Source organism: Perissodus microlepis, chromosome 22 (assembly GCF_051167445.1).
Source record: "Perissodus microlepis isolate ML-2025 ecotype Zambia chromosome 22, ASM5116744v1, whole genome shotgun sequence".
In the NCBI taxonomy this organism is placed as follows: domain Eukaryota; kingdom Metazoa; phylum Chordata; class Actinopteri; order Cichliformes; family Cichlidae; genus Perissodus; species Perissodus microlepis.
Window position 1 is genome coordinate 31,486,359 of NC_140481.1, and position 25,932 is coordinate 31,512,290.

Consider the following 25,932-nt stretch of genomic DNA (forward strand, 5'->3'; position numbering starts at 1 on the left):
TTTTCATCCCACACACATGCGCAATTGATGAAAATACCGTATTGAACTCAAGCGAAGCGAACGCGCACATTTTAAAACAACAACACACAAAAAAAACCCAAAACACAAACACAAACTTTGATATGAACGTGAGAGCCGCGGGTTGGCCACCCCTGCTCTAGTCCAATCACGTCATTTGTATGTGACGTGAACGCCTCAACAATAGATGATGTTGAGACGATGGTATAGCTGCTGCTCGGTGTTGGTCACGCCGCTGTAGTCGGGTTTAAAATAATGTGGGTTTTGATTTTCATGAAGTACACGCTCTCAAAACCTGCCGAGTGACATCACTGACCGGTCATGAGGTCTGCTGACGTCGAACACTCAGCTTGGTGTTTTGAAGCAGACATGAGAATGACTGAGAAACCAAGGATCTATGCACACTCGCTGGATAATGACTTATCACATCACTGGTTACCATCTTGGTTTATCCTTATTCTTCCGCACTCTGGACTGCAGGTTTCTCATGAGCAGGTTCCTGGTTCAAACCCCGCCTGGGGCCTTTCTGCCTGGAGTTTGCATGTTCACCCAGAGGAGAGATGTAGGTAAAGTGTACAGACCGAAGCACTGCTTGAATCTATGGTTAAATATGTAGTGTGGAGCACTTTGAGTGTATATTTGTTTTATTCCTTTAAAACACACATTTCTTGTTTAATCCTAAGAGAAAATCTTGTAAACTCAGCTCTCACCTGAACCCAAAACTCACTCTGTAAACTGTGCTGTGATTGCAGCCATTCCCCAACTCTGTGAATGGTACTCATGGCCATTGATCAGTGGTTGTTGATCAATGGCCATGAGAAGGAACTGAGGAACTGACCTCCCAGCCCATTGTTCCTTCAGTGGGCTGGTTTCAGTCATTATGCAAATGTCCTGTTTATAAGAAAACCTGCAGTCAGCTGAGACTGAAGGAGGCAGTTGGATGAGTGAGGAAACGTTTCTACGTCCAGATGAACACAATCAACTTTTGGAGAATCACTTTGTAAACATATCTTTAAATATTTTTCATTTAATTATGTAAATAATCATAATGGTGAAATGTTGTCATTTTATGTCTTTATTTATAAGAAAAAGAGTAAAACCCTAAAATAACTTCCTTATATTTCAAAGAACTTGATTTAAATCTCACCAGAACAAATTAAATCTGTTGATCGACTCGTAGATGGAAGCCTGCACGTCTTTAATTCATATCAGACGTTTCCCAGCGAGTCATCCTGCCGCTGCCTCCTGCTTCCTCTGGTTAAATCATCTTAAACTTTTGTCTCGATGTTTATCAGAAACTTGATTTTCGTAATATCGGATGCTGATTCATTTACAAAATAAACTATGAAAATTGTGATTTAGAGCATCAACAACCTCAAATGAATAAACAGACTCAGAATTATTTGTCAGTACTCGATAAGTTTATTAAGGGACAATCAAAACGTCTTGCATGAAAAAGTAGGACCAAAGATAACCAATCGTTTATCTTCTCAAGCCCAAGCTCACAGTCAAACTAAAGGTTTCCTACTTTAGCCTCATGAAGTTAAATAGAAACAAAGTCTTAAATGCAAAAACGATAAAAGCAAAGCGCAGGTTTCCCTCGTCATCAGGTGCACATCGAACGTACGATTTTATTTTACAGCCAAGATCCAACAAAAAACCGGTTTACATAGAAAAAGATGATTAATATTCAGGAACATGAAGCAGAATTTACAGAATTACAAAAGTAGTAAAAAAAATTAAATAAAAAAGGTTTTTTACTTCTAGCACCACAGGCAGGAGTGAGTTCGTCACAGCGCTGGAAAGGTCTGTAGCTGCTGGAGATTTAGGATTTTAATAAAACCTGTTTGTTTCCTCACGGTTTTAAAAAACGGCTGAAATGAGATGGAGAAAAGTTGCTGTTGTTACAGGAGCCATGCTGAGTTCAAGGCTAGTGGGAAATTTGTCAGTAAAAAGTTATATTCATGTGCCGTTACTTTTATTAAAATCAATAAAAATTAAACCTCACTTGTACATCGGCTTAAAAAAAGTGATTTTTATAGTGAATGAGTGATGTTAGTGAAGCTGTTCATCTCAACCTCATTGCTGAATTTCTAACAGATTTAGTTTTTGACATTTCACTACAAAGGCGTCCGTCCCATTAGCGGATAATAACTTTTATAAATCAGAACTGGAGCAAACCTTTTACCTGACACACTGTACGCGGTTGTTTTAGTAAATCTAATTTAAAGTCTTTTTAATAAGAGCTGCAGTTTGCCTTAAAATCCGCCTTTTATTTACCATCGTAAGAGCAAACTGGGGAAGTAAAGGACTGCTGTCCCAAAGTTTAGGCCTCAATCAATCTGTGATTTATAAAATGCATTTTTCACTCTGGCTCCTCCCTCTTTAAGATACCTTTAAGCCAGCTTTCTGCTGATTGGATGGGTCCGGCAAACAGAAGGTTCAACGGCAGGTGGGTGGGGCTTAAACGTGCTGAGGGGTCTCTCTCAGTGCCTGACAGATCTGAGAGCATAAAAAGCCGACTTGAACAAACACTGACTTCATATCTGAATCTGTGGCCACGTTTAAAATGAGAATCCACCACAGTACATTTATATCTGACAGAGAATAAGTCATAATACTTCAAATTTACAGGAAATATTTGAAATATTTTTAAATAGGCTTTTTTTTGTTATTGTGCAATAAATGATAACTGACTAAAAATGCATTTTTTGTAAAACGTGCACCCGAGACTGATGATAATTAATGTAAGGGCCAAAATTCTAATTCTGATACTTTCCATAAAATAAAGTGGCTGCATCAATATCTGTTGAGGAAATGCACGAGGGAAACCTCATAATTATAGGAGAGCACCTGAAGTAGGAGTATTATACAAAGAAATCAAACCCAGAGCTTCTTTAAGCGTATACGGTAAGACATTAGGCAACTCATCTGAAAATGAAAGGCTGAAGTTTAAAGGGTTAAACGGACACACTGACAGCTGCTGTGTTTACAGCTCGGGGACAAGAGTGGCGTCTCAACACACTGAGGACCGGATCGCTGGCTTTTCATCTAACTTGGTTTTTTTAACCCGGTGCGCTCTGAATTTTTGACACATTTAAACAAATCATTTTCCAGCTTTGACGGGAATTCTAACGCTCCTCTGATCCTCAGTGTGTGTCGGCCTCACTCGGATCATCGATGACAAACATCTACAGAGTCTTCACAGCTCAAACACTCAGCTTCATACGCTTGTTATCGCGTCAGCCACACACGACTGGATTTGTAAACCTGCACAGGAGAATGAGCCTGGATTAAAAAAAAACGAAGCCGGCTTCGGTCGTCGTACAGGGCGTCAAACAACCGTCACATACAGCAGGAAACGTTTCTGCATCCTGCAGGAATCTAAAATGCATTCTGGTCCAGAAGAGTTGGACCAACAGAGGAGAGAAGCAGGCTAATAAATCATTATGCTCAGCTAAACAAAGCAAACGAAAGACGACATGCATATTAAATATAGTCTTGTTAATAGGTTTTATATGCTCAACAGGTCAAACGAAAAAGATGGGAATATTTAAATTAATAAATACTTAAAGCACGTAATAATTATGTGGTGACTACATATTAGTGCTATTTGGTAGAAATGGGAGTTTTAGTGTATTTCAGCTTGCTGACAGCTAAAATCTGACATGTATTAACAAGCTAGTACAGTTAAAGTATACATAAGTACTGGACTTATATTCATATTAGTATGCAGCAGGGTCTGATTGTGTGCAGCTAAGAGGATCTCCTGGTGGGTCACATCGGCCTCGTGTGGTCTCACTGTGGAGGTCCACAGGCAGCTGAGGGTCACAGTGTTTTTAAGAACATCAATTAGAGCTTTGTTCTCACCAATCATTGACAGCTGTTGATCATTTTTAATAGCATCTCTAAATTTGATGGGATGAACTCGTGCAGTCGTGCACTAGCATCAGATCTTAATTTTTGTAAAATACCGATCTGTAAGCATGAGGCACGACAGGACTACTAGTAGAATCACTTTTCTAAGTGATAATATATCAAAGCTCAAATAGAAGTGGGCGTTAATAATAATTTGACTTTACTTTTGTTCATTTTTTCCGAGCAGTCTCTGAACTGGAGACAATTTCAGGACAAAGATGAATAAGACGTGAACGGCACTCTGTGGATCAGCGTGTGAAGGATTTGACTTCATAGCTGTGTAAAGTGTTGGACCTCCAACATGGTTACCACAGCGTGTCCCACACCACCTGAAACACCTCCACACACTGAACAGTTGGTGTTTTTAGGCTAGTAAGTAACAGTTGGGACTAAAAACAAGCTAAACTCCAAACCAGCATGTTGTGCATCTCCTCTCTTTAGATCTGTAGAGATTTTTATACATGACACCATTTATACTTGTAGGCAGAATACTGGGGAGGTCGACCGACCACGTTCAGCCTTCCAAAGTGTGACTGTGTTCAACCGTCTTGCTCTTTCAGGGCAGTCATTTGGCATTTTTGGGAAGTCGGCTATCCTTAGACTTGTACACATTTCTGGCTTACACACAATTTAATATGTGCACACTGCACATTTCAGTATTTAGTAAAAAGTGCTAACTACGACTGAGTTATACAACATAGACCAGATTTTCTGCGTTTTAGATATTAAGCATTAAACATCAGGTCACAGGCCAATAATTTAAGCACTGACCGAGTAGTAACTTCACTAAAATAACATCCACAACTGTTTAAATCTGTGCCTCCTAAATCAGCACACTTCTATTACACCAGACCAATACACAAATCCACATGATTGTATTTACTACAGATACGCAGTAGCACAGGAGGAAACTGTGGTAGCCTCTGTTACTGCACTGCTATGGACTTGGAGTGTTGGCTGACGCACGCTGTGGCCATGCTGCGTTGCTAATGGTGTTTCTGTATTTTTGTGCATTTTTAAATTGCTCAAATTTCACAAAGTGCTTTTCACAAGCACAGAATTGCAGTGAGAGGAAATAAACCTCCAACCTTGCAGTATTGTTTTCAGTTTAGAAATTCAGAGCCGAGACGTTGTTTGGACAGCAGCCTTAACCTCGAGTTGTTCCATCCAGAGTTCCCGATCCTCTCCTGCTGCCGGGGTTTTCTTATTCGATTTAAGAGGCAAAAGGATCATTTATACTGAGGCAAACTGTGAATACATGCAGGTCTGTCTACTGTAACAACAAAATCCTTAGTTGCGAATGGTTACACGCCACTCTTCAATACGCTGCCCTACATATACAAATCCTCTTTCAGTTGGTGTCCAAGTACAACTCTCTGTCAAACACCCTATTCATGTTTGTACATAAAGAAAATCCAGCATTAAATATGTAAGTCGTATTCAGCACACAGGCTTTTGGCACCTTTAGTGGAAATGGGAGACTACGAGGGTGTAAAACATACAAACACATCAAAATAGAAATATGTACATACAAATAATGATTTGATCTTTCGAAAATATTCCATCACTCCTCCCAGCTCAGCGTCGTCTGTCTGAGAAGTGTTCTCTTCTTCTACCTTCACTTCTCCCCAACATTAGGATTTCATTTAAGCCTCTTTTTTTTCCTGCTACAAGGTCGACCTTGTCCAGGCGTCTCTCGGTCGTCAGGATTATCCCTTCTCCCTCGCTCTGTTATCGAAGTTGCCCTGAGGAAACGATCTCGGATCAGAGTTCCTGGCTCGGCCTCGGGCAGGAACTAGAACTGATTTTAAAGGGAGATGTGCTTAACAAGTCCAGTCAACACTTTGTGGAAAGTTTACTTAAAATTTCTCCTTATGCACCTGTGCAGGTGAGGCTGGAGGCGATCCCAGCTGACAATAGACTTGGTCTTTGTTTGATTTATATGCAAATATTATTACTCTTTGGCCAAACTGTGAAAATGCACATTTTTTTTGTAATCACTGCTAAAAGACAAGATTTCTAAAATGATCCTCAATCAGAGTCTCTGGGCAACTTCCTCCTGTTACTGACATCCATTTGATGTCATAGCTATTTGCTTTTACTTAGCATTAACCATTTTGTGTCCCTCCCAACAGTATTTTCAGCCAGGGACACAAAATGGCTCATGTCAAACCAACCTTCACAGTCTCAGTGAATCATTGGTGCTGAACGGTCGTTGGTTGTCGTCTTCTTGAGCTTGACGCCTCGTCGGATGGCCACCAGAAAGTCCTCCACCTCAGCGTATTCTGTTTCCTCCAAGAGCTCTGGGAGGGGTCGACGCTCCCACTCTGATGACCGACCGCTGGGCTGTGGAGGTGGGGTTGGAGGATCCGATCCCTTGCCCATGTGCTGGATCTCCCAAGGGACAGACTTTGGTGACAATGACCCGTTGCTGCCTGGTGACAGAGGAGTGGTGGCCGGGCTTAGCGGGGTCCGCGGGGTGTTGCCGTCTTCTGACGCTGCTTTGCTGGGGAATCCAGGGTGTTCAGGCACAGTGGGAGTCTTAACTGGGATCATGGGGGGCTTGATGGGGATGGGGCCCAGGTTGAGGCCCCCGGATGGTCGTCGCAAGTTGGGTTTGGAGGACGGTGTCCGTCTGATAGTAGCAACCCCCGGGGTGATTACAGCAGAGGGGTTGGAAGGCAGGCCAGCAGTGGAAGCAGGGCGTTTAGACTGAAACATGCGGCGGTAGGACTGGGTGATGTCGCTGTTCCTCGGGATGGTGGAGGATTTATCAAAGTCTGAGGACTGCTGCTCCACCTCCTGATCTGCTCCCACAGAGTAGTAGTCACAGTCCGATACTACAGAGACCAGGAGGGGGGAGAATTTAGCACGATAATTGAATTTGAATAGAGCAGAGTCAGTGTAACTGCTGATGATCTCAAGCATTTCCCAGATATTATATAATTAAAGTCTTTTTAATTCAAGTTAACTTTAATTAGATTTTTTCTGTTTAGAGTATAGATCAGAGCGAGATTTGAGACGTTCAGAAGAGATACAACGAAAGTTTGCTTTTCAGTGATTCAATTAAGGTTTGTTTCTGGGTCCAGTGAACATTTGAATAAAGTTAGTGCTGAGCTTAGCAGCAACGCATCCTTTGCTGGAGTTAAATTGTGAAATAGTTTGTATTTAATTAATCTGGTGGGAGTAAGTTAAGTACGTTTACCCTGTGAGGAGATGGTGTCCTCTGAGCAGCAGGGTGTGTTGGTCTGGCTGCTGTAGCCGCTGGAGCCTTGCAGGGAATCTCTGCTGGAGCCGTGGATGTCCAGCTGGAGGCCGCGGGCCAGAGCTCTGGCCAGCTCCTCATGGGTCTCCCTGTCCACCTGTCACACACACACACACACACACGTGGATTATTGGGATTCGTCTGTCCAATCAGAATGCTCCCAGTTAGTCATGTGACTTTCTATTCAAGGACTTGTTTGGCATTTTGCTGGTCATTGTGTCCGACCTTGGGGGATGTTGAAGTGTTGTTTCCTTTGCCCCTGTTTGGCTCCTCTCCTGGTGTGGTGACATCAGCACCCTGGTGGCTGCTGGGATCTGTAGTCTCTCTCCTGTCCTTGCTCCTCTTCAGGGTATTAACCATGGGCTGATCGTACGGGCCTGGTTTGGCCCAATCCTACACAGGAAGACATCATCAATAACAGTAAAATATTTTTTTAATATTTTAATTGATGATAATTGTTGTTAATTTTGTCCATTAGTCAAACGTCCAAATAGAAGCATGAACAGAGGGATATTTGTTTTATAGAAATGACATGTATGCTCATGTTTGCATGTTTGCTGCTGTGAGCAAATATTTGGAAACTGTTGCAAGAACACTAGAGGTCTATGCAAGCAAATCAAACCATTTTATAGACCGCACCTCAAAACACGCCTTTAAAAGTAGAAGCTATTATATAAACTGTAAAACTGTAAATCACAGCCTTGCAGTTAGATGCCTCCACCTCCCAGTGAAGTTGGAGTTTACAACTCAGCCACAACATTAAAACCACACACAGGTGAAATGAATCGACGCTGATCGTTTACTTGCGTCCTGGTGTCCATAAGGATTGGACTTTATCACATACCGCCCACCTAAACAAAAAACTGCAATGACACTCCCCAACGGCAGCTGCCTCCCCCATCAGGAGAGGATACACCACAAGAACAAGTCATTGAGGAAAAGTCCTTATATCCCAAATCCCAATCCAATCAGAACACCAGAGCAGACACCCTGTCCCACAGCCCAGAGGGCCGAAAGGACCAGACTGCCACCATCCCAGAGCCAGTCACCCCACAGAACACCCGCTGTGGTCCTTATAGGTCAGAGTTGTTTTAACAGCATAACAGGGACCTACACAAAATTAGTCAGATGGCTTTAATGTTGTGGTTGATTCGTACATATGTACAGAAGACTTTAAATGCATTTAGCATGTGGGCAACAATTCAATTTGACATCTAAATAAACCCGTCGACAGAATGTGAGGAAACAACAGCTATGACATCATGTTAAAGGCGTCTCTGTCCGGTGGGTGTTGCAGGACCGGGCTGCATTCTCAGCTTCATGAATGAAGAATCCGATTTGCCCCAAATACAACGTGAAAAATCTCAGAATTATTCGAGCTTGCGTTATCACAACAAGGCTACAGGCTATGAAACACTGGATTAGAAGTTATGTACATTTGAAAGTAGAAGTTGTAGTTCTCGGCTGAACAGCTAGGCTAACGCTTTTAGGTAAAATGCTGCCACCTGGTGGTGAGAGGAGTTTTGTAAAAAAGTACCTGAGAAATGGACAACCTGAAAACTCACACCTGTCACCAGCACAGGTAAGCAAGGCACTCTGTATAGTGTTAATCAGTGTTGTTTTAAAGTTTACGTTTCAATTTTTAATCTTAAAGATAAGTAGGAATAAAATTAACAAAAATATCAGGTCAAATTTATCCTAAATTGAATTGACTGAAAAATGAGAAACTTTTGAGAGAATGAACCGACATCAAGAAAGAGGAGAAAATAACACACAGATCAACTCAAAGAAAAGAGGACATCGGGGAGCATGAGGATCAAACCTTCCAGGACGGGACTCTGGATGATGGGATCACTCCAAGCCCCGAGGGGCTGAGAGGCAGGAACTCTCCTGATTGGCCGCAGCCTGAGCGAGACCACGGCCACGTGGGTGAAACGGACGAACAGGAGGGCGAGGAGATGGGAGAGGTGGTGGTAGTGGTGGTGGGAGAGGAGTAGGAGAAGTATGAAGGGTGGAGGTGGGGGTCCTGGGCTCCGTGATGGTCAAAACCATTTGTCAACTGAATGTGAATGAATGAAGAAGCAGAAACAATTCAAAAATTAAAGATGACGCTCACGACCGAGGAGTGAAAACATGAGACATGAGCGCAAAAACGGTGCTTCATGCAGCAGAAAAAGCAAATGTTTGGGCGGCAGTGAGGTCCCAGCATTCATACACATCCAAACATCAAACATCCTGATTTATAGCACTGACAATTTCATCTGGAGTTTCTTTGAAGCAGATGATGTTTTACCTTTTTAATCAGTATTTTATTTCACTGGCCATTTTCTGAGATTTTGCAAAACAATTATGAAAAGAAATGCTCCCTACACATTTGTATTTCACATTTATGCATCTTTATTTAATTGCAACAGAGTAATTTTATTCTACGCTAAAGATTTACTTTACTTACGCCAATAACATCTAAGCAAATATAATGAAAGTCGATCTTTGTTGTGTTTTTTGTTTTGGCAATTTATCCGTGTGAAACAAAGCCCCGCCGGAGGAGGACGAGAGCCCCGCATAAGTTCTGATAACCAACTAAATTATGAAGCATAACAGGGGACCATATGGTGATGTTCATTAGGTTTCACTGCATGATGTTTCCTGTTGTAGTGACGTAGCTGAGATGTGCATCAAAGTCACTCAGTCCCAACTGTGCATTCACGAGTAAATCAAACATGTCGACTCAATATTCATTTTAAAAAGTTCAGAATAACTGTTTGCATGAGATCCTCATCATATAAATATCTCATATTCTGAACAGTTACCTGGTAAAATAACCAGGTAACCTGTCACCTGCTCTTCACCTTGACACACTGACCATTACCAGACCAGACTGGGATTTCTTTGGCTTTTGTAAATGTTTCTGTTTGACAAACCTGAGGGGAAATCAGTTAGTTTTTTGTTCCTTTATTGCTCACAGAGCTCGGTTCCCTTTACATGGGTCAATTAGACTGAGTGAGTAATCTTTTAATCGATTTCATGGTCGAGTGAACATCGTGTGCTGTTCTTAGTTTTCAGGATGTTGATGATTATCAGGCTGCCAATCAAACCTGGAATATTTCTTCCTCCTCAGCCAACACTAGATTATATTTTAATTGTTCATTTATTCCCTTGCCAGTGTTGAGCACTGAATGTAATTGGATTTGTTAAGCAGCTGGAAACGTTTCTGCTTTTTGTGCTTCATGAAGGCTCCGATTCATATCACTCAAAAATAAAAGCTTCACGCTGCAGAGTGTGACACACGACTCACCTGGAAAAACAAGAACAACAAAACACTAACACAATTGTGTGTCTACATGTTCACCTGCTGCTGCCCGGAGCGTGGCTCGGGGTGTGAGGGTGAGGAAGAAGAGGAGTACGAGGAAGGCCCCACAGTGACAGACTGAGAGGGTGAAGCAGAGACACACGACTGCAGCAGCGCCATGCAGAGCGCACACAGAGACAGCAGTTTGCAGGAAGCACAGAGGGAAGCCAAGAAAACAGATCACAACACAGACACGAGAGAAAAGCAGAGGAAGCAGCAACAAACAGGTTAGAACAGCAGGACAACCAGTGCTGGGGAGCATTAATACACATGCAGTTTTCAGATTTCTGCACGTCTAAAATTATTAAGACGGGTTTAAGTGCAGTGAAATTGGGTTAGGATGTATTAGAAAGAGTGAATCTATGAAACATTTAATGAGAAGCTGTAATCTCCCAAACACTGATCCCAGGTCAGAGGTCAAACAGAACAAAGACGAAGCAGAAGCCGGTTCAGCAGGTGGAAAGAGAAACTATCATCTTTATGAAACATTATTTTTTTTAAAAAGCACTACTGCTAGTATTTTCTCATTATATTTAATAGTGAGTCGTGTTGGAGTGAAAATCAGAAACAAAGCTAACGCAGGCTGAAGCTTCAGATCTGTGTCTTCTTCCATTATGTGATTCATGACTGGTTAAAGTTTTATAATAGCAGCATGGCTGATATCGCAGTGTCACAGCGCGCTGGGTTACAACCCTGAAAGTAAAGCGCAGGTTTTTGGACTGAGGTGGAGATGAAAGCACACGGCAGGCTGTCGCACTCTGAACGTCTCCTTCCTCTCACATCACAAACATCCTGTCATTTTGTTCATGTGCTAAATTATCAGCACAAACAAACTGACTACATATAATCTTTACGTCCTAATTATCTTTGCTGAAAAAACATCAGCACCAACAGACCGTGGACACCTTCACGCTTCGTCTTTGGATATTTAATTAATGTAAATTATTTTGGCACAGCACTAAAACTAAAATGATCTTATTTAAAATAGCTTAACTCTAGTAGTGCCTATGATGTGTTTTATATATAAATGTATATACATGTATGTATATGCAGCTGGGTAGCGTAGTGGTAAGCAGGTGCTGCAGTTCCAATTCCCGCCTGAGGCGTCTCACAGCTAGAGCCAGGGGCGATATCGTCACCTCCACCTGATTGGGCACCAGGATCGTTGAGTGCGAGAGGAACTGATCTTTATTTAAAATAGGTAAAGACTGATCAATACATACGGTCGCCTGTGTAGGCTCGACAACGTAAACACTGACCAGTGTCTGTACCCCGAAGGTGCTTAACAAGACTGGATGCAGATGACGTCTGAATGAATGTCGTTGCTGTATATCCTGGTCTCGTTCAGGATTTTGTAATTTCTCCAACATGACGACGAGATTGACTTTTTTGTTTTTAAACAAGTAACAGCAAAAGATGATGATGTTGTTGTTATGAGTGTTAGACATGCCTCTAAATTTGACGATACCTCGAGTTAATTTTTTTGTTGTTTCTGCAAAGGAACCCATCTCTCTCTGAGGTTACTGAGACACGCACACGCGACATGTGGCTTCCAGCTAACAAACACACAGCATCGTAGGAACTGGGGAACATCCGCAGACATCATAAACAGAACTCACTGGTTTATTTTTGGCGTCTGTTCTCAGTGAGTCGATGACTAAAAGCACTGAGCCGCGACTTTTGTTACCTGCAGGGTCTCTGGGGGCATCGGTGAAGGGGATTTGGACTGGTAGGCATCCTGAGAGATGAAGCCAGAGTCGTGTGAGGAGATTGAAGAGAGGCGGGCAGGTGTCTGCTGGGGCAGCACTGAGGAGGAAGAGGAGGAGGAGGCGCGATAACGGAAGTGGGAGGTCGGGGAGTGACAGTGTGAGCCGCTGGAGCGAGAGTCGCTGCTGTTCACGCTGTTCAGGCTGCTGTGGGCCGGACGGGAGGAGACAAATGTCAGAAAGAAGGAAACCTGAGAAGCTCTGAAGTCATTCACTGATTTTCTGTTTTAAAATCTCAGCTCATCACATGAAAGAATAAACAATCAACCCTAAAAATGAGTCAGACAGATGAAATATTCTGTGTAATAAGACATGATGGTAAAATAACATCTACTGGAGTTATTTCTCTTTGATAAATCAAAACTTTCAAAAAAATCGATGATTTAAAAAAAAGCTGTAGTTCCACTTGTTAACCACAGAGAGGCAGCAGAGGACAGGCTCTCAGCAGACCACCTTATCTCCCTCTATTGTTGAGATAATAAGCAGCTGGCAGCAGCCACATAACTAACCTGCACATGCTGGACTTCCTGGATACGGTGGTGCTTGGTGACGAGGGAGGAGTTTGGTAGGACCAGGTGCACTCGGAGCCCTTCAGGTCTACGATTACCTGGAGAGAAAAAAGTGCTGTGAATCGTCTATGATGTTTCTGTGAAGGTGTCTGTGTGCAGTCAGGTCAAAGGAAGGAGTGTTTACTCCGTGTCGAGGTTACCACTGATCAGCAGGTAGAGTGAGTGGAGGTGTACTGAACGGCTGTGGAAGAAGTGCTTAAATCAAAAACCCTTCTGAAATATTTTAAACAGGGCTGAAACTGAGACATTTATAACAGAGGACAAATTGTTTGATTGCGTGGTCACACGACCCCTCACAGCACCACGAGTACCTGCTCACTGGAAGCGGGCAGCTTGTGTGGGTCCATGGTTAGCATCTTCAGGTCGTCTGTCAGCGTCTGGAGGTGTGTAATCTCCCCCAGCATGGACATCTCCTCCTCCTGAGACACACAAACATTCATCAGCTGCAAATTCTACACAAAAAACAGCTTTGAGACTGACGTCATCACAGCAGCTGCTCCACAGGAGGTTTGAAGAGAGAGCTGCAGCACAGAAGGTGTAGGAGTTGATGTTCGTCAGAGATTTACATTTGGATTGCAGCTGCTGACGTCCAGCAAAGCGTAAACATACAAATCTAAAGGGGCCAGGTGTTTCTTCAAAGGCTTGCAGAGTTTCTGCGTAACTCTGGTTAGGGCTCCAAACATCTTTCTGTGTTGTGCATAAACAGTTTGAATGCATCACTGACCACGACAGGCCGCAGCATGGACACGAAGCAGCAAAAGCGACTCCTCTCCTCCACCAGCGCCCTCCTCACCGCCTGCTTCTCCGTCTCCTCCAGCAGCAGGTACTTATCGCTGACGTCCTGCATGGCGCTGTCCAGCTGGGGCTGCAGGTCTCCACGGCCTGAACACAAACACGTGCACATACCTCGTTGCATCCAATTTCAATTAGAAACAGCAAGCAGACCCTCACAGCCACTTGCCAACCAGTTGGAGAATAGTCATTTTTCCCTAGTGACCAGTTGCCAACTGGTCTCTAGGCCTGTGAATGGGTGCAAAAGCTACAGAACAAAAAGTCTTTGTTTAGTTTGAATTGGGCCTGCTTTGTTCCAAAGTTTGTGCCAATCACTAAAACACATTCCCGTTTACAGTGGGGGATGGGCACAAGGTAAAACCTCTTGTGGAAATCAAGCAATGAAGAAAAGAAATAGCAAACATTCTGGAAAAATGCTGCCCTCTGCTGATGAAAGTTTTAGTCACAGAAAGTATCTTTAAGGCATAAAATAGCATAAAAAGAAAGAAAATGGGGACTATTTGCAATAAAAAGTAACTAAAAATCAAAACGATACACAAAAAAAAAAAAAAAGTTGTCTTTCAAAATGCTGATTTAAACTTTTAAACTTAAGCAGCCACCCAAAGGTAATACCAGAGTTTTCTAAATCTCTCTCTCTTGCAGACCTACATGAGCAGAGGAACCGTTTCTGCGGCGTTAACAAAATGCAATCACTTCAGTCCATCTTGGCTCAGATCAACAAACTCCACACAGAACTAAAGAGGAGGCAGCCTCACAGCTGCAGCCAGATTATCAGCCATCTGTGAAATCCAATTGTCACTGAACAGAACTTTAGCTACAAAGAGCAGAGCCTGCTCTGAAACTACAATCACTCAGTGGCTTCAAAAACAACAGTCAGAGCCTCCCACAAACCATTAACCACATTAAAGTTTTAAACAAGTCTTTTCTCTCTGGCGATCAGTCAGCTCATCCCGCCTGGAAACAAACAACCACTGGAATCCCACTGAAAACACACCACACATTAATAATGTTTGCCATTTTGAAATTACATTGCTGCTTTTATGAAATGCTTCTGCTTTATTTTTAACTCTGTCCAAATGTTTCAACTCTCCCTTACTCCAAGTCTTTACTAAAGCGGACACAGAAGATTAAACTGATTTCACGTGTCGACACGGCCGTTGCGACATGAGTCAGATGAGCTGGAGTCTGTATCATGCTTTAATATCATCTCCCACAGCGACTGTAATTGGATTAGTTAATTTACTTTGTGACACAGAGCAAAGCTGAACTATTTGTACATTGTTTCATTGACTGATCGAGAGCAGCCATTGTGGGTGTGGGTTTCCCGGAGCGCTGAATATGTCGAGTGTTTGGGGATCTTAGCACGCTACACGTTAATTCTGGTAAATTCATATGTTCCAATTGGAACTGTGGAAATGTTGAACATGAGTATAAGGCGACTTAGATCATCCCTGGTGAGTCATTACTACATCCAGGCTTATTTTACTCTTTTCTTCCATTTGCCCGCGTACTACGAAACAGGATTTAGGGCTTAGCGAAGGAACTTCAGGTTTCACCCTGTGATTTCCATCTTATGAAGAAAGTTCACAACTTATGCTGCAGACCTGACATCTCCAGATCTACTGACCAAACGATTCTCTGAAAAACAGCATCAGGTCTTTACTTTCACTGATAGGAATAATATAAAAAAGAATTCCAGAGTCTTAAATGCAGCTTTATTCCTTCTTTATTTGGCTGTTGGCTGAAAGCAAGTTTAGAACCATTTTTGACAATGAGTATAGCGGCACAGATCTAAAACAGGCCACAAAGGACAGAAGAGTTGAAACTGCATGGAAACTCTCCCTGGGTACATTTCTGCACTGCTGTATTATAACATGTAATGAATGCATTATGCAATACTGAATTCTTTCCTTGCTGGTTTCATCAGCCCACAGCTACACTTGCTTGATGTTAGCTTGTCAACAGCTGCTTTGGTGTCTTCTGTTAGTGATGGATCTGAAATGTACGCTGACCAACTAACCATCATAGCTTCTTGCTGAAATATGCAAGAAGTTACCCAAGCACACTGCTTTAAGACAACTTCCTGTCATGTCCGGAGAACAGCTTTTAAACCGTTATGTGGCATGACATGAATCATTACCATGGATGCAAGTTTATTTTGATTCCTCAGACTGTCCTGCTTCCTTAAACACTCACTGGAGAACAAAATCTGAGTTAATCCATCAACAACGAGCCCCCCTCCAAAATGCACCCTGCACCCCCCAAATTCGTTAAAACCACGGACAGTGCCATGAACCGCTTGCAGCCGAGGCCCACAGCGGCAGAGAGCAGGCAGACCAACATGTGATTACTCAGTCTTTTCTTGACTTTGCTGTCATGAAAATACGACATGACAGAGCAGACTGAAAAATGCCTGCAGCAATTTTCTAAACCTCAAAGCGACGTTCACTTTTGTGTGACGAGATCACATTTAATCAGCTAATTTCAATCCTAACAACTGCTGTCTTTCCTCCTTCACATGGTGCTCGGAGGTTCAGTTTCTCCTCTTTAAAGCGATCGTTTGGTAATCTCATCTTCTGGATTTGAGGACAGACATAAACATGCAATTAAAGTTCCTCATTCCTCCAGCGAGATCCGAGGCCGGCTTCTGTGGTCGGGCTGATAGACGGGAGAACGCGCGCCGTCTCTCTGTAAGAATTTTCCAAGCACAGGCTTCAGTGATAAAGAGGAAAGAAATGGTGAAGACTTGCTTCCAGAAATGTGAACGTAATTCCAGGTTTCCCACAGAATTCAAACAAACAGGATGTCTCGGGCAGAACATCGCTCTTATGTTCTTGTTTATCTCACGATCGCCTCCTTTTTTGTCTAAATCGAGACATTTCTGAATGCTTTCTTTTCTCCTCATCCTCGTGTCCTCTGTTGACCTTTGCGTAGCCTTTTCGATACAGCATGAGGTCAAACTGAGAAGACCCACAATCCCAAAACAACAGATTTTTTGGCAAGCTTGTGCACTCCAAAGGATTGGACAATCAACATGGAGTTCCACTGTAATGCAAACGTGAGAACGTTGCATTTACCAAACCCAATAACCTAACCGGTTCATGGTCTTTCTGTCCTCTCGCCCCTCGTTGGTCGCTGCAGATGGCTGTCCCTCCCTGAACCTGGATCTGAGGTCTCTTCCTGTTAAAAGGGAGTTTTTGCCGTCGCCAAGACATCACCTGGTCATTGGGGTTCTCTCTCTCGCTCTCTCATTGTAGGATCTTACTTTCTCTGATTTTTAAGATTCCTTCGGATAATTGTTATTGGGAACTGATGATGAGTTTAAATACCTGGAGTCAAACACCCAAAGCAAAAGGTCAATGCACAAGAGAGTGCAGGCAAGGTGGAGTGGGTGGAGACAATTGCCCAGGTGTCTCTTGGAAATTAGATTTAATTCTCATCACAAATCACTTTTCACCTGGATAAATAAAGGATGAGAGTAAAAGGGAAGATTTACAAGATGCTAGTGACATAAAAAAAATGACAGGAGACAGAGCTGAAGATGTCAAGACTTTCATTGGCAGTGACCAAGGTTGAGCAGCTCAGGTTGAGCAGTTTGGAGAGGCAAGGCTGAGATGGTTTGGACATGTGCAGAGAAGAGATAGTGGACATACTGGGCAAAGGATGTTGAAGATGGAAGCAAGAAAATAGGAAGACCTCAGAGGAGGTTCATGGATGTAGTGAAGGGGGCCATGCAGAGGGTTAGTGCAGGGGGAGATGGAGGAATATGATCTGCGGTGGTGACCCTTCAACGAAGCAGCACATTATTTCTGTTGTACCCTGGATACCTGTAGTTGCTAGGTTTTTAATTTTTTCTAGCCACACACACACACACACACACACACACACACACACACACACACGGATATAAAACACATCCACATAGTTGAATTTAAAAGAGACATGAAGACAAACTGGTGCAAACTGTCAGCTACAAAACTGGATTTTCAAACTCCAGCAACTCCAGGATCCCATGTGATACTATAATAAAATCTATAGAGGACCATAACACCCAATTAAATTCAGCACTACATGGTGGTGTCTATGATGGGGCACTGGAGCTCACCTCACACATGACCCACCGCTTTAGACCAGCTGTGCTGTTTCCAGCTTCTTTCACCTTTTCCTGTTTAAACTCGATCCATTTCGAGTTCCCGTGCTCAAAGCCAGCACTATAAATAAAAAACCTTTCTTAAGGTGGTTTCCCTCAATCTGTTTCTCATAATATTAACTCTTACTCAGAGCTTTCCCTTCATTTTCCAGTCTTCAATCCTCTGTCATTACATTCATTTCATTCCAGCACAAGTTCCTCCACCTCTTTCTTTCCTTCCTTGAAACTTCTCCATGTCCTCTTCCCTCGTGACATCCACTCCAGTGCAGAGGGAGTTTCCTCTCGTGCAGTAATAACAGGCTGGGAGGACCTGAGGACTGAAGCAGTCTGACCACATCTGAGGTTCCTCTGGGGTCAACCCTGGGTCCTGTTTGTTTTGTCTTAGAAGCTCAATTCAAAGCTGGAAACCATCGAGTCCTTTGTTGGCAGCAACAACAAGCTTTTGTTTCCAGTCATAATAAGGCTCGTTTCAGTGCGATTGCTCAGACTGGGACTACTTGTTCTAAAAGCAGAGCCTGTTTTGGTGTTTACTCGTAGTCCTTTGGAGTTCAGCGGGCAGAGTGAAGAAGTAATATTGCCACATCACATTCCTGTAATTCCACTGGACTTCATGCTATCCTAAAAGTTATCTTAGAACTATTTAGTCAAGTCCTTTAGTAAACAGAAAACTAAGAGTCAGCAGTCATGCTATCAGCTCTAAGAGCCTGCAAATAAGAGGTTTACTCTGCATTAACCCTTTAAGACCTACCATAGAACCAAGTCCGCCAGAGCTTATATTATATTTTTACATGCTGTAGTGCCATTTTTGGGAGCATTTCAAGTTGCTATACATCAATACAACCATTACAGCCTAAGTTTTAATAATATGCATGCATTAAGTGCATAGTAATTACATAAAATGCAAAAAAGTGCAATAAACTACAAAAAAATTGAAAATCGTTTTTGTTTTTTAACATATATTTCTAGTTAGAGAAATTTAAGAGGCTTATCCCTCAAAACTGTAAATACAAAAAAGTTGCACAAAATAGTTTCCCACCACAGGAAATTTATTTTGAGTGTCTTCATAGTTTTATTTTTGAAATACACCAATTTTTATATACTGCAGGAAAAACGAAAATAAATATTATAATGCAAATTTGCAAAAAAGCAGCATATTCATCAAAGTAAACTATTTCCAGCAGTGCAATATGAGTCCTAAGCATCCCAGAAACGACACAGAAAGTCATAAAGTCAAACATAACTTTTAAAAACACCAGTATAAGCTCATGAGGCCTTGGTGGTAAAAAACTACATTTCCGCGAAAATGACGTCACTTCCGGTTTCGGGCAGGTCATGGCGGACATGCGATAGTTCACGCTGATGGACATAGGAAGTGTTATGAACAGCTGATCGGATCGGCAAAGCCTGTTTCTGGAATACTATGTTTTTGTTGCTGCAAGTGCTTTTTATGCAGTTTTTGCAAAGCTATATGTGGAAGGAAACCGTGACCGAGGACAAGCTGATGGCATAAGATGTAAGTACAACTCCTCCGGTTTCATATGCAAAAAAAATTATTGCGCTAGCTTACGTGGTTGCAGTGCTACCGGGATTTAAAAATAGTTACGCAAAATGGAGCGTGCCCGCTCCCACCGGTTTTAAAGGGTTAACAGCCTGACCCTGGAGGAGCATCATCTACAACTGTGAATGATCAAAAAATATCCTGATATCACTGCATTTAGACAGACCACTGACTCTGTTATAGCTCTCATCATCTACAATGATCCTCATCGATCTCTGCTCTTTCAAGTTTGAGGTCCTCGGTTGAAATCGCAGTCTGCACAGGTAATGGTGCTTCCTTTCCACAGGATTCAGCATGTACTGTGTTCACTGCTGTTAGATGGAGCTGAAGAGGGCGGCGCTAACGTGGACCTCCAGGTTGTTATCTGAAAATAGCGTCAACGTGGAAGCTATCTGGACATGCCCGAGAAGACGATGCTGAACAGGAGCTCAGTTCATTTTACATTAATAAGGGCTTTTGGTCTTTATGGAGCTGCTTTCCAAACTTTTTCATCACACCTCAAACATGCTGGATAACCTAAGCAGCTCTGTCAGCGTCCGTTCATCCGCCCGCCCTCTTCTACTTATCTGCAGTCAGGTCATGGTGGCGGCACCCTAAGCAAACTTTCCAGTTCCCAAAGCATTCCTATTCCAGATGAGATAAGTAATCTATTCAGTCCGAACCACCTTAACTGGCTCATTTTGACGCTGCAGGAGCGACAGCTCTACTCCTCCGGATTCCTCCAGATCTCCGAGCTCATCGCCCTGTCGCTAAGCCCGAGCCCACCCACCCTTCAGATGAAACCAAGGATGTTTTCACACCTGTAGTCTGTTTACTCTGAATCCGAATCAGCTGAGGCGTCACAACATGACTCTTTCAGTCATTACCCAGACTTTATGACCAGAGGTGAAGTGTCGATGGACCGGTAAATCGAACGGTGCACCTTTGAGCTCCGCTCTCTTCACTGTGGCTTCACCAATCCAATGCTCTCCGACTTCCCATCGCATGTGAAGAAGGTTCCAAGATGTTTGAACTCCCTTGCTTGACTGAGCCTCTCCACAACCCCAAACATTTGGTGCTGACCCTGTCGTGTGCTGCGTTCGGGGCTGAGTCACACTGGTTAATGAAAATGAAAATATTTCCTTTGAAGACTCTCGTCCGGTGTGCCTCTAGTCTTTGTTGTGTGAGTCACACAAACATCTAAGCAGCGTGGGAACATGTTTCAGCCGACCGAAGTGGGCTGGATGTCAAACTCAAACTGAGCTGGAGGTGTCAGAGTGCGACTGTCTCGTATTCACCATGTTGATATATTCACAACCCTCTAAGCTCGCCCTCTGGATTATTGTGGAAAACTTTAACACACTTTTTTTATTATTGAAATATTAAAACCACACTCAGACTAAACATTGGAGAAGTAAAAATGGAAAACACCAGTCGCCTGAGCCTTTTGCATTATTGAGAAGAGCAAGAAAGGTGGATAGATGGGTGTGTACTTACCGAAAACATCAGCTGGACGAGCAAAGCATGATGGGACGCCAAAGGAAACACATAAAAACATGATATTAGCTTTTACATCTGCACGTTGCTCCATGCAGTTACACCCTATAAAACAACTACTGATTGAATTTTCCCACAAATACCACAAAGTGTTTAATTTAAACAGTTTAAAGTTGCAGCAAAATATCGCAGCCCCTCAGCTGCAGTTTGTTATGCAGTGAACCCACACGTGACAAACCTTTCTTAGCTTTCTTCTGCAGCTTTAGAGTGTCTGATGATCTCTTCTTGATCTCCTGACGGGCTTTCTTGTACTCTGGAAAACGCACACAAACACGGTGTGAATGCAAACAGCGTGTGAAGTTTGAGATGCATGTAGAGGTTTTGTGTGTGTGTGTGTGTGTGTGTGTGTGTGTGTGTGTGTGAGAGAAACCTTTGGCATGGTCTTTATCCAGAGTGTTGGCGACTCTTTTCCACTCCTCCATCTGCTCCTGTAGAGGGTTGATCAGACAGTCCAGAAACACCCTGAAAGCACACACACACACACACGCACACACACACACACGCACACACACCACGTATGGTTAAAGCTGTTCCTTTTGCGGACAAAAACAAAGACCACACAACGCAAATCAAATTAAAGATGAAGGCCGGATTAAATCTGTGGGGAATTAATGCAGATGTGTGTGTGGGCATCATTAGCAGAGTGATTAGCTGCAGCGGTTTCTTCCTAACAGAACTGATGCACGTGCAGAAATCAAAGGACTTGATCATTTTCACCCCTTTTCCATCGATGATGTGAGTCAGTGCAGTTGCCTGAGAAATTCAACTCAGTCATCATTTAACTGGACTCGAGTTTGGTGAAACCGAAGAAGAAAGCAGTGAAATTGTTGCTACTTCTATGTGTCTTTATAGTGTTTACCCTGCTTTCTGACACTGTGACCTCAAACATGTTGCCCCAGAAGGGAAAAAGAAGTCAAAGGGAAACGGCTCGGTCACCTTTAGAGGACGTTTACCCTCAGTTTTTTTTTTAAACCTTACCTACTTGGTTATTTTGGTGTGAAAACAGAACTTTATTTTAGAACACTTATTTAAGATTTATCAGCCTGATACTGTATAATGTGACAATAAGAGGATTTCACATCCCATGTGGCCAGGAAACACCTTTGGATCCCCACCGAGGAGCTGGAGGGGGGAGGTGGTTGGGTGAAGGGCATCTGGGACGCTTTGCTTAGCCATATAGAAAATAACTGGATGTCTGCCGTGACACATCATACTTTATTAACAGAGCTGAACCCTGCATCCTCCTGCTACTGCATCCCTATTCACAGAGTCAGCTGGAGGTCCCATCTTACAACTTCAATCTCTCAGACTCTCTGCTTTCATACGGGTGGAGTTAATGGACTCATGCAGCGAAGGCAAAATGAAAAAGAGGAAGGCTGATTTTGATCAGGAGGAGCGGTAGGTGAGGTTTACAGGCTCTTGGAAAGAAAGCTGGTGAAAGGATGTGGTCACAGCAGGATTGATACTGCACTCTGCGGTCACGTGGATGTAAAACATTAGTGATGAAGAGTGTAAGGAGGATTCGTAAAAGCAGAAAGAAGGCGGCACAAAGATGGACGAGGGTGTATTTATAAAAACGATCTGGATAATTATTTTCAGCCACAATGATGTCATTAGATTGAGTCAGAGACTGATGGACCAAGATGGAGGATCTAAAAGCTGAGGCAGGCAGAGGAGCAGGTTGCCATGGAGAACTGGGAGGACAGGCCACTCCTGTTCATCTGACACACACACACACACACACACACACACACACACACAGATCTACCCACATGGAGAACTGGCGTAGTTTGGCCTCGATGCTGCGATGCCTCATGCACATCCTGGTGAGGGCTGAACCGATGTCCCGGGTCCCCCCTGAAAGCAAACACACAGACACAGAGGACAATCTGTCAGTCAGACCGGGAGCTGCAGATCACTGGCAGACTTTCAACATGACGCAAACTCACAACTCACCCTTGCAGCTCCTGCATTTGTAAATCCTGTGTTTCTGCCTATCATCTATTTATTTAACCTCTAAATAAGCTGAAACAGGTTTTCCTCCAAATAAGAAACCTTATCAATACCATAGACGCTCACATGCAACTTTATTAGCTACAAGCCTTCACCTGCTCAAAAAGTCAGTCACAGCGACTCGATGAATTTAGGCGTAATCAAGACAACCGGCTAAAGTTCAGACTGAGCATCAGAATGTTAAAGGAAGGTGATTTAAAGGACTGAACGTTGCTGTTGGTGTCGGACAGTTGGTCTGAGTATTTCAGAAACGGATGACTTTCCCCTCATAACCATCTCTAAGGTTTAAAAAACAGAAAATATCCTGTGAGCTGCAGTTCCCTTGGGAGCAAATGCCTTGTTGATACCAGAAGACAGAAGTGAAAGGTCAGGCTGCTTTGAGTTGATAAGAAGCAACAGCGAGTCAAATACTGACCAGTGAAAACTGAGGTGTGCAGAAGAGCATCAGAAAACGCACAACACGTCGCACCTTAGAGCAGACTGGCTATAGCACAGAGACCACACCGAGTGCCGCTGCTCTCAGCTAACAACAGGAAACTGAGGATACAATTCTCACAGACTCAGCAGACGACTGAAGAATCACCGCCTGGTCTCATGAGTCTTGATCCTGCTGCAACATTTTGATGGTAGATCCATCCTGCCTTTCATTAGTGGTTCCTGCTGGTGGTGTAATGGGAACACTTCTTTTGGCACAGTTTCTGCCCTTTAGTACCAACACAGTATCATTTAAATGCCCCAGGCTGTCTGAGTACTCAGTGCACCCAGTGCACAGTGTCTGCTTCCAGCAGGATAACGCGCTGTCACAAAGTTCATCTCATAATGGTTTCTTGAACATGACCTTCACAGTCACCAGATCTCAATCCAATCGAGCACCTTTGAGGCAGGAACAGGAGATTCACATGATGGATGCAACTGACAAATCTGACAAATCTGCAGCAGCTGTGTGATTCTGTCACGTGGTTTTAGACCAGAATATCTTACATGTTTCCAGCACTTGTTGAATCGATGCCATGAAGAATTCAGGTCATTCTGATGGCAAACACAGGTCCAATCCAGCACCAGACCCTAAGGAAGCGCCCAGTGAGTGTAGCAAGTAATAAACTCTTAATGGATTATAGTAAAAACATGCAACCACCATCCTCAACATAACAGGTAAACACAAACCACAAGCTTTGACAAGCTGTAACTTATCCTGTTTATAATCAGCAGGGATGCTAAATGTGTACAAAACAGAATTATTCCCCTTACCTAAGATAGCAAAAACAACTCATGAATACAACACTTGCATGTCATCAGCTTGTGTTATATGGAGCAAATCTCTAGGAGAATGTAAACACACGCACACACACACACACACACACACACACACACACACACACACACCCTGTCGAAATAAACTGCAGAGCACTCGTATTTCTGTGTGGGTCTGACATTAGATCTGCACATCATCAAAACTACATCCAAATGTGAGCCCTTCCACTCATGTACAGCTGTGATTTTCTTATCATTGGAGTCTGCTAGAGTAGCTTTACATGATCCAGAATTCAGAATAATCCTTTTTTAATCTCACACTGGACCTTGCTGCGGTTCATCCTCTGATCAGTGCAAATCCACAGAAAGGCTAACGTCCTCAAAGTCACCCAGGTGAACATTCATGAGATTCTAGAGACATGCCGAGCTGCAATCTACACCACCACCATCACAGCCACGCTGCATTAGCTGCTACAAGCTAAGGGAAACTCCTGGATTTGACTCTTTGCATCTCTACAAATGATGACTTGGATAATATTTAGTGTGAGCGCACAACAACACCGGATTTCTTCATCAGCTTACTTGGTAGAGAGCTTGTTCCAAGTATCTTGGACTGGCTGACATTCTTCTGTGAATTTAAGCCGAGTCAGAGTTCACTGTTACTTTGTGTAATCTGAGATGTTATTAAATGACAAAGAAGGTAGCTGCACCTTCTCCCACACAGCCACTCGATAAACAAACCCATGAAAACATGAGCTAAATAAATATCCTTCTGTATTTAAGACTGAAAACAAGGCAAACACATTTGATAACTTAACCAAGTTAATAAAGCAATTTCAGCAACTCCAGAAATGGACGGCATTCAACCTCCAGTGTCTTGCTCAGGGACACTCTGGCAGGGTGTCGAGGAGCTGACTGTCAGTGCAGCAGAAGCTCCACAGGTGCCCAAATAGGCCAGATGGTCATCCTCTCTTTCCCCCAGACAGAACACTCCCTCCTGGGGAAAAGTTCACCACAACTCAGCCTGGCAGCCTGGAGATCCAGCAGCTCCTCCAACACACGCCAGCGCTCGCCTTCCTGTACATGTGAAGACAACATTGTTCCTAGAGTATTTAAAAGTAGAATGGGAGGCAGAGCCTTCAGTTTTCAGGCCCCTCTTCTGTGGAACCAGCTTCCAGTTTGGATTCGGGAGACAGAAACTATCTCTACTTTCAAGATTAGGCTTAAAACTTTCCTTTTTGCTAAAGCATATAGTTAGGGCTGGACCAGGTGACCCTGAATCCTCCCTTAGTTATGCTGCAATAGACGTAGGCTGCCGGGGGATTCCCAAGATGCATTGAGTTTTTCCTTTCCAGTCACCTTTCTCACTCACTATGTATTAATAGACGTCTCTGCATTGAATCATATCTGTTATTAACCTCTGTCTCTCTTCCACAGCATGTCTTTATCCTGTCTTCCTTCTCTCACCCCAACCGGTCGCAGCAGATGGCCCCGCCCCTCCCTGAGCCTGGTTCTGCCGGAGGTTTCTTCCTGTTAAAAGGGAGTTTTTCCTTCCCACTGTCGCCAAAGTGCTTGCTCATAGGGGGTCATATGATTGTTGGGTTTTTCTCTGTATCTATGAAGCGCCTTGAGGCGACTTTTGTTGTGATTTGGCGCTATATAAATAAAATTGAATTGAATTGAATTGAACATGCACATTCCTCTCCAACTTTGACTTCAACCCCTCCTGAATTCTTCACTTCTTAAT

General features: G+C 43.2%; 1 protein-coding gene across 3 annotated transcripts in view; it reads right to left on the bottom strand.

The window, feature by feature from the left end:
• Positions 1–1,417: 1,417 nt before the first annotated feature.
• The window catches only part of LOC146363559 (protein MTSS 1-like), a 69,316-nt gene continuing 44,801 nt past the window's right edge, over positions 1,418–25,932 (bottom strand). Inside the window, exons 4-16 of one of the 3 annotated variants that reach the window (XM_084919276.1) lie at positions 22,694–22,778; positions 21,292–21,383; positions 21,100–21,174; positions 20,862–20,873; positions 13,610–13,767; positions 13,197–13,304; positions 12,826–12,923; positions 12,238–12,463; positions 10,551–10,655; positions 9,024–9,260; positions 7,427–7,594; positions 7,142–7,298; positions 1,418–6,776 (exon numbers count right to left, since the gene is read on the bottom strand). In XM_084919276.1, coding sequence (XP_084775402.1) covers positions 6,124–6,776; positions 7,142–7,298; positions 7,427–7,594; positions 9,024–9,260; positions 10,551–10,655; positions 12,238–12,463; positions 12,826–12,923; positions 13,197–13,304; positions 13,610–13,767; positions 20,862–20,873; positions 21,100–21,174; positions 21,292–21,383; positions 22,694–22,778 — 2,174 coding nt within the window. In that variant the 3' untranslated portion in view covers positions 1,418–6,123. The remainder of the gene's footprint in view (positions 6,777–7,141; positions 7,299–7,426; positions 7,595–9,023; positions 9,261–10,550; positions 10,656–12,237; positions 12,464–12,825; positions 12,924–13,196; positions 13,305–13,609; positions 13,768–20,861; positions 20,874–21,099; positions 21,175–21,291; positions 21,384–22,693; positions 22,779–25,932) is intronic. The other 2 variants (XM_084919274.1, XM_084919275.1) reach the window with 2 other exon arrangements.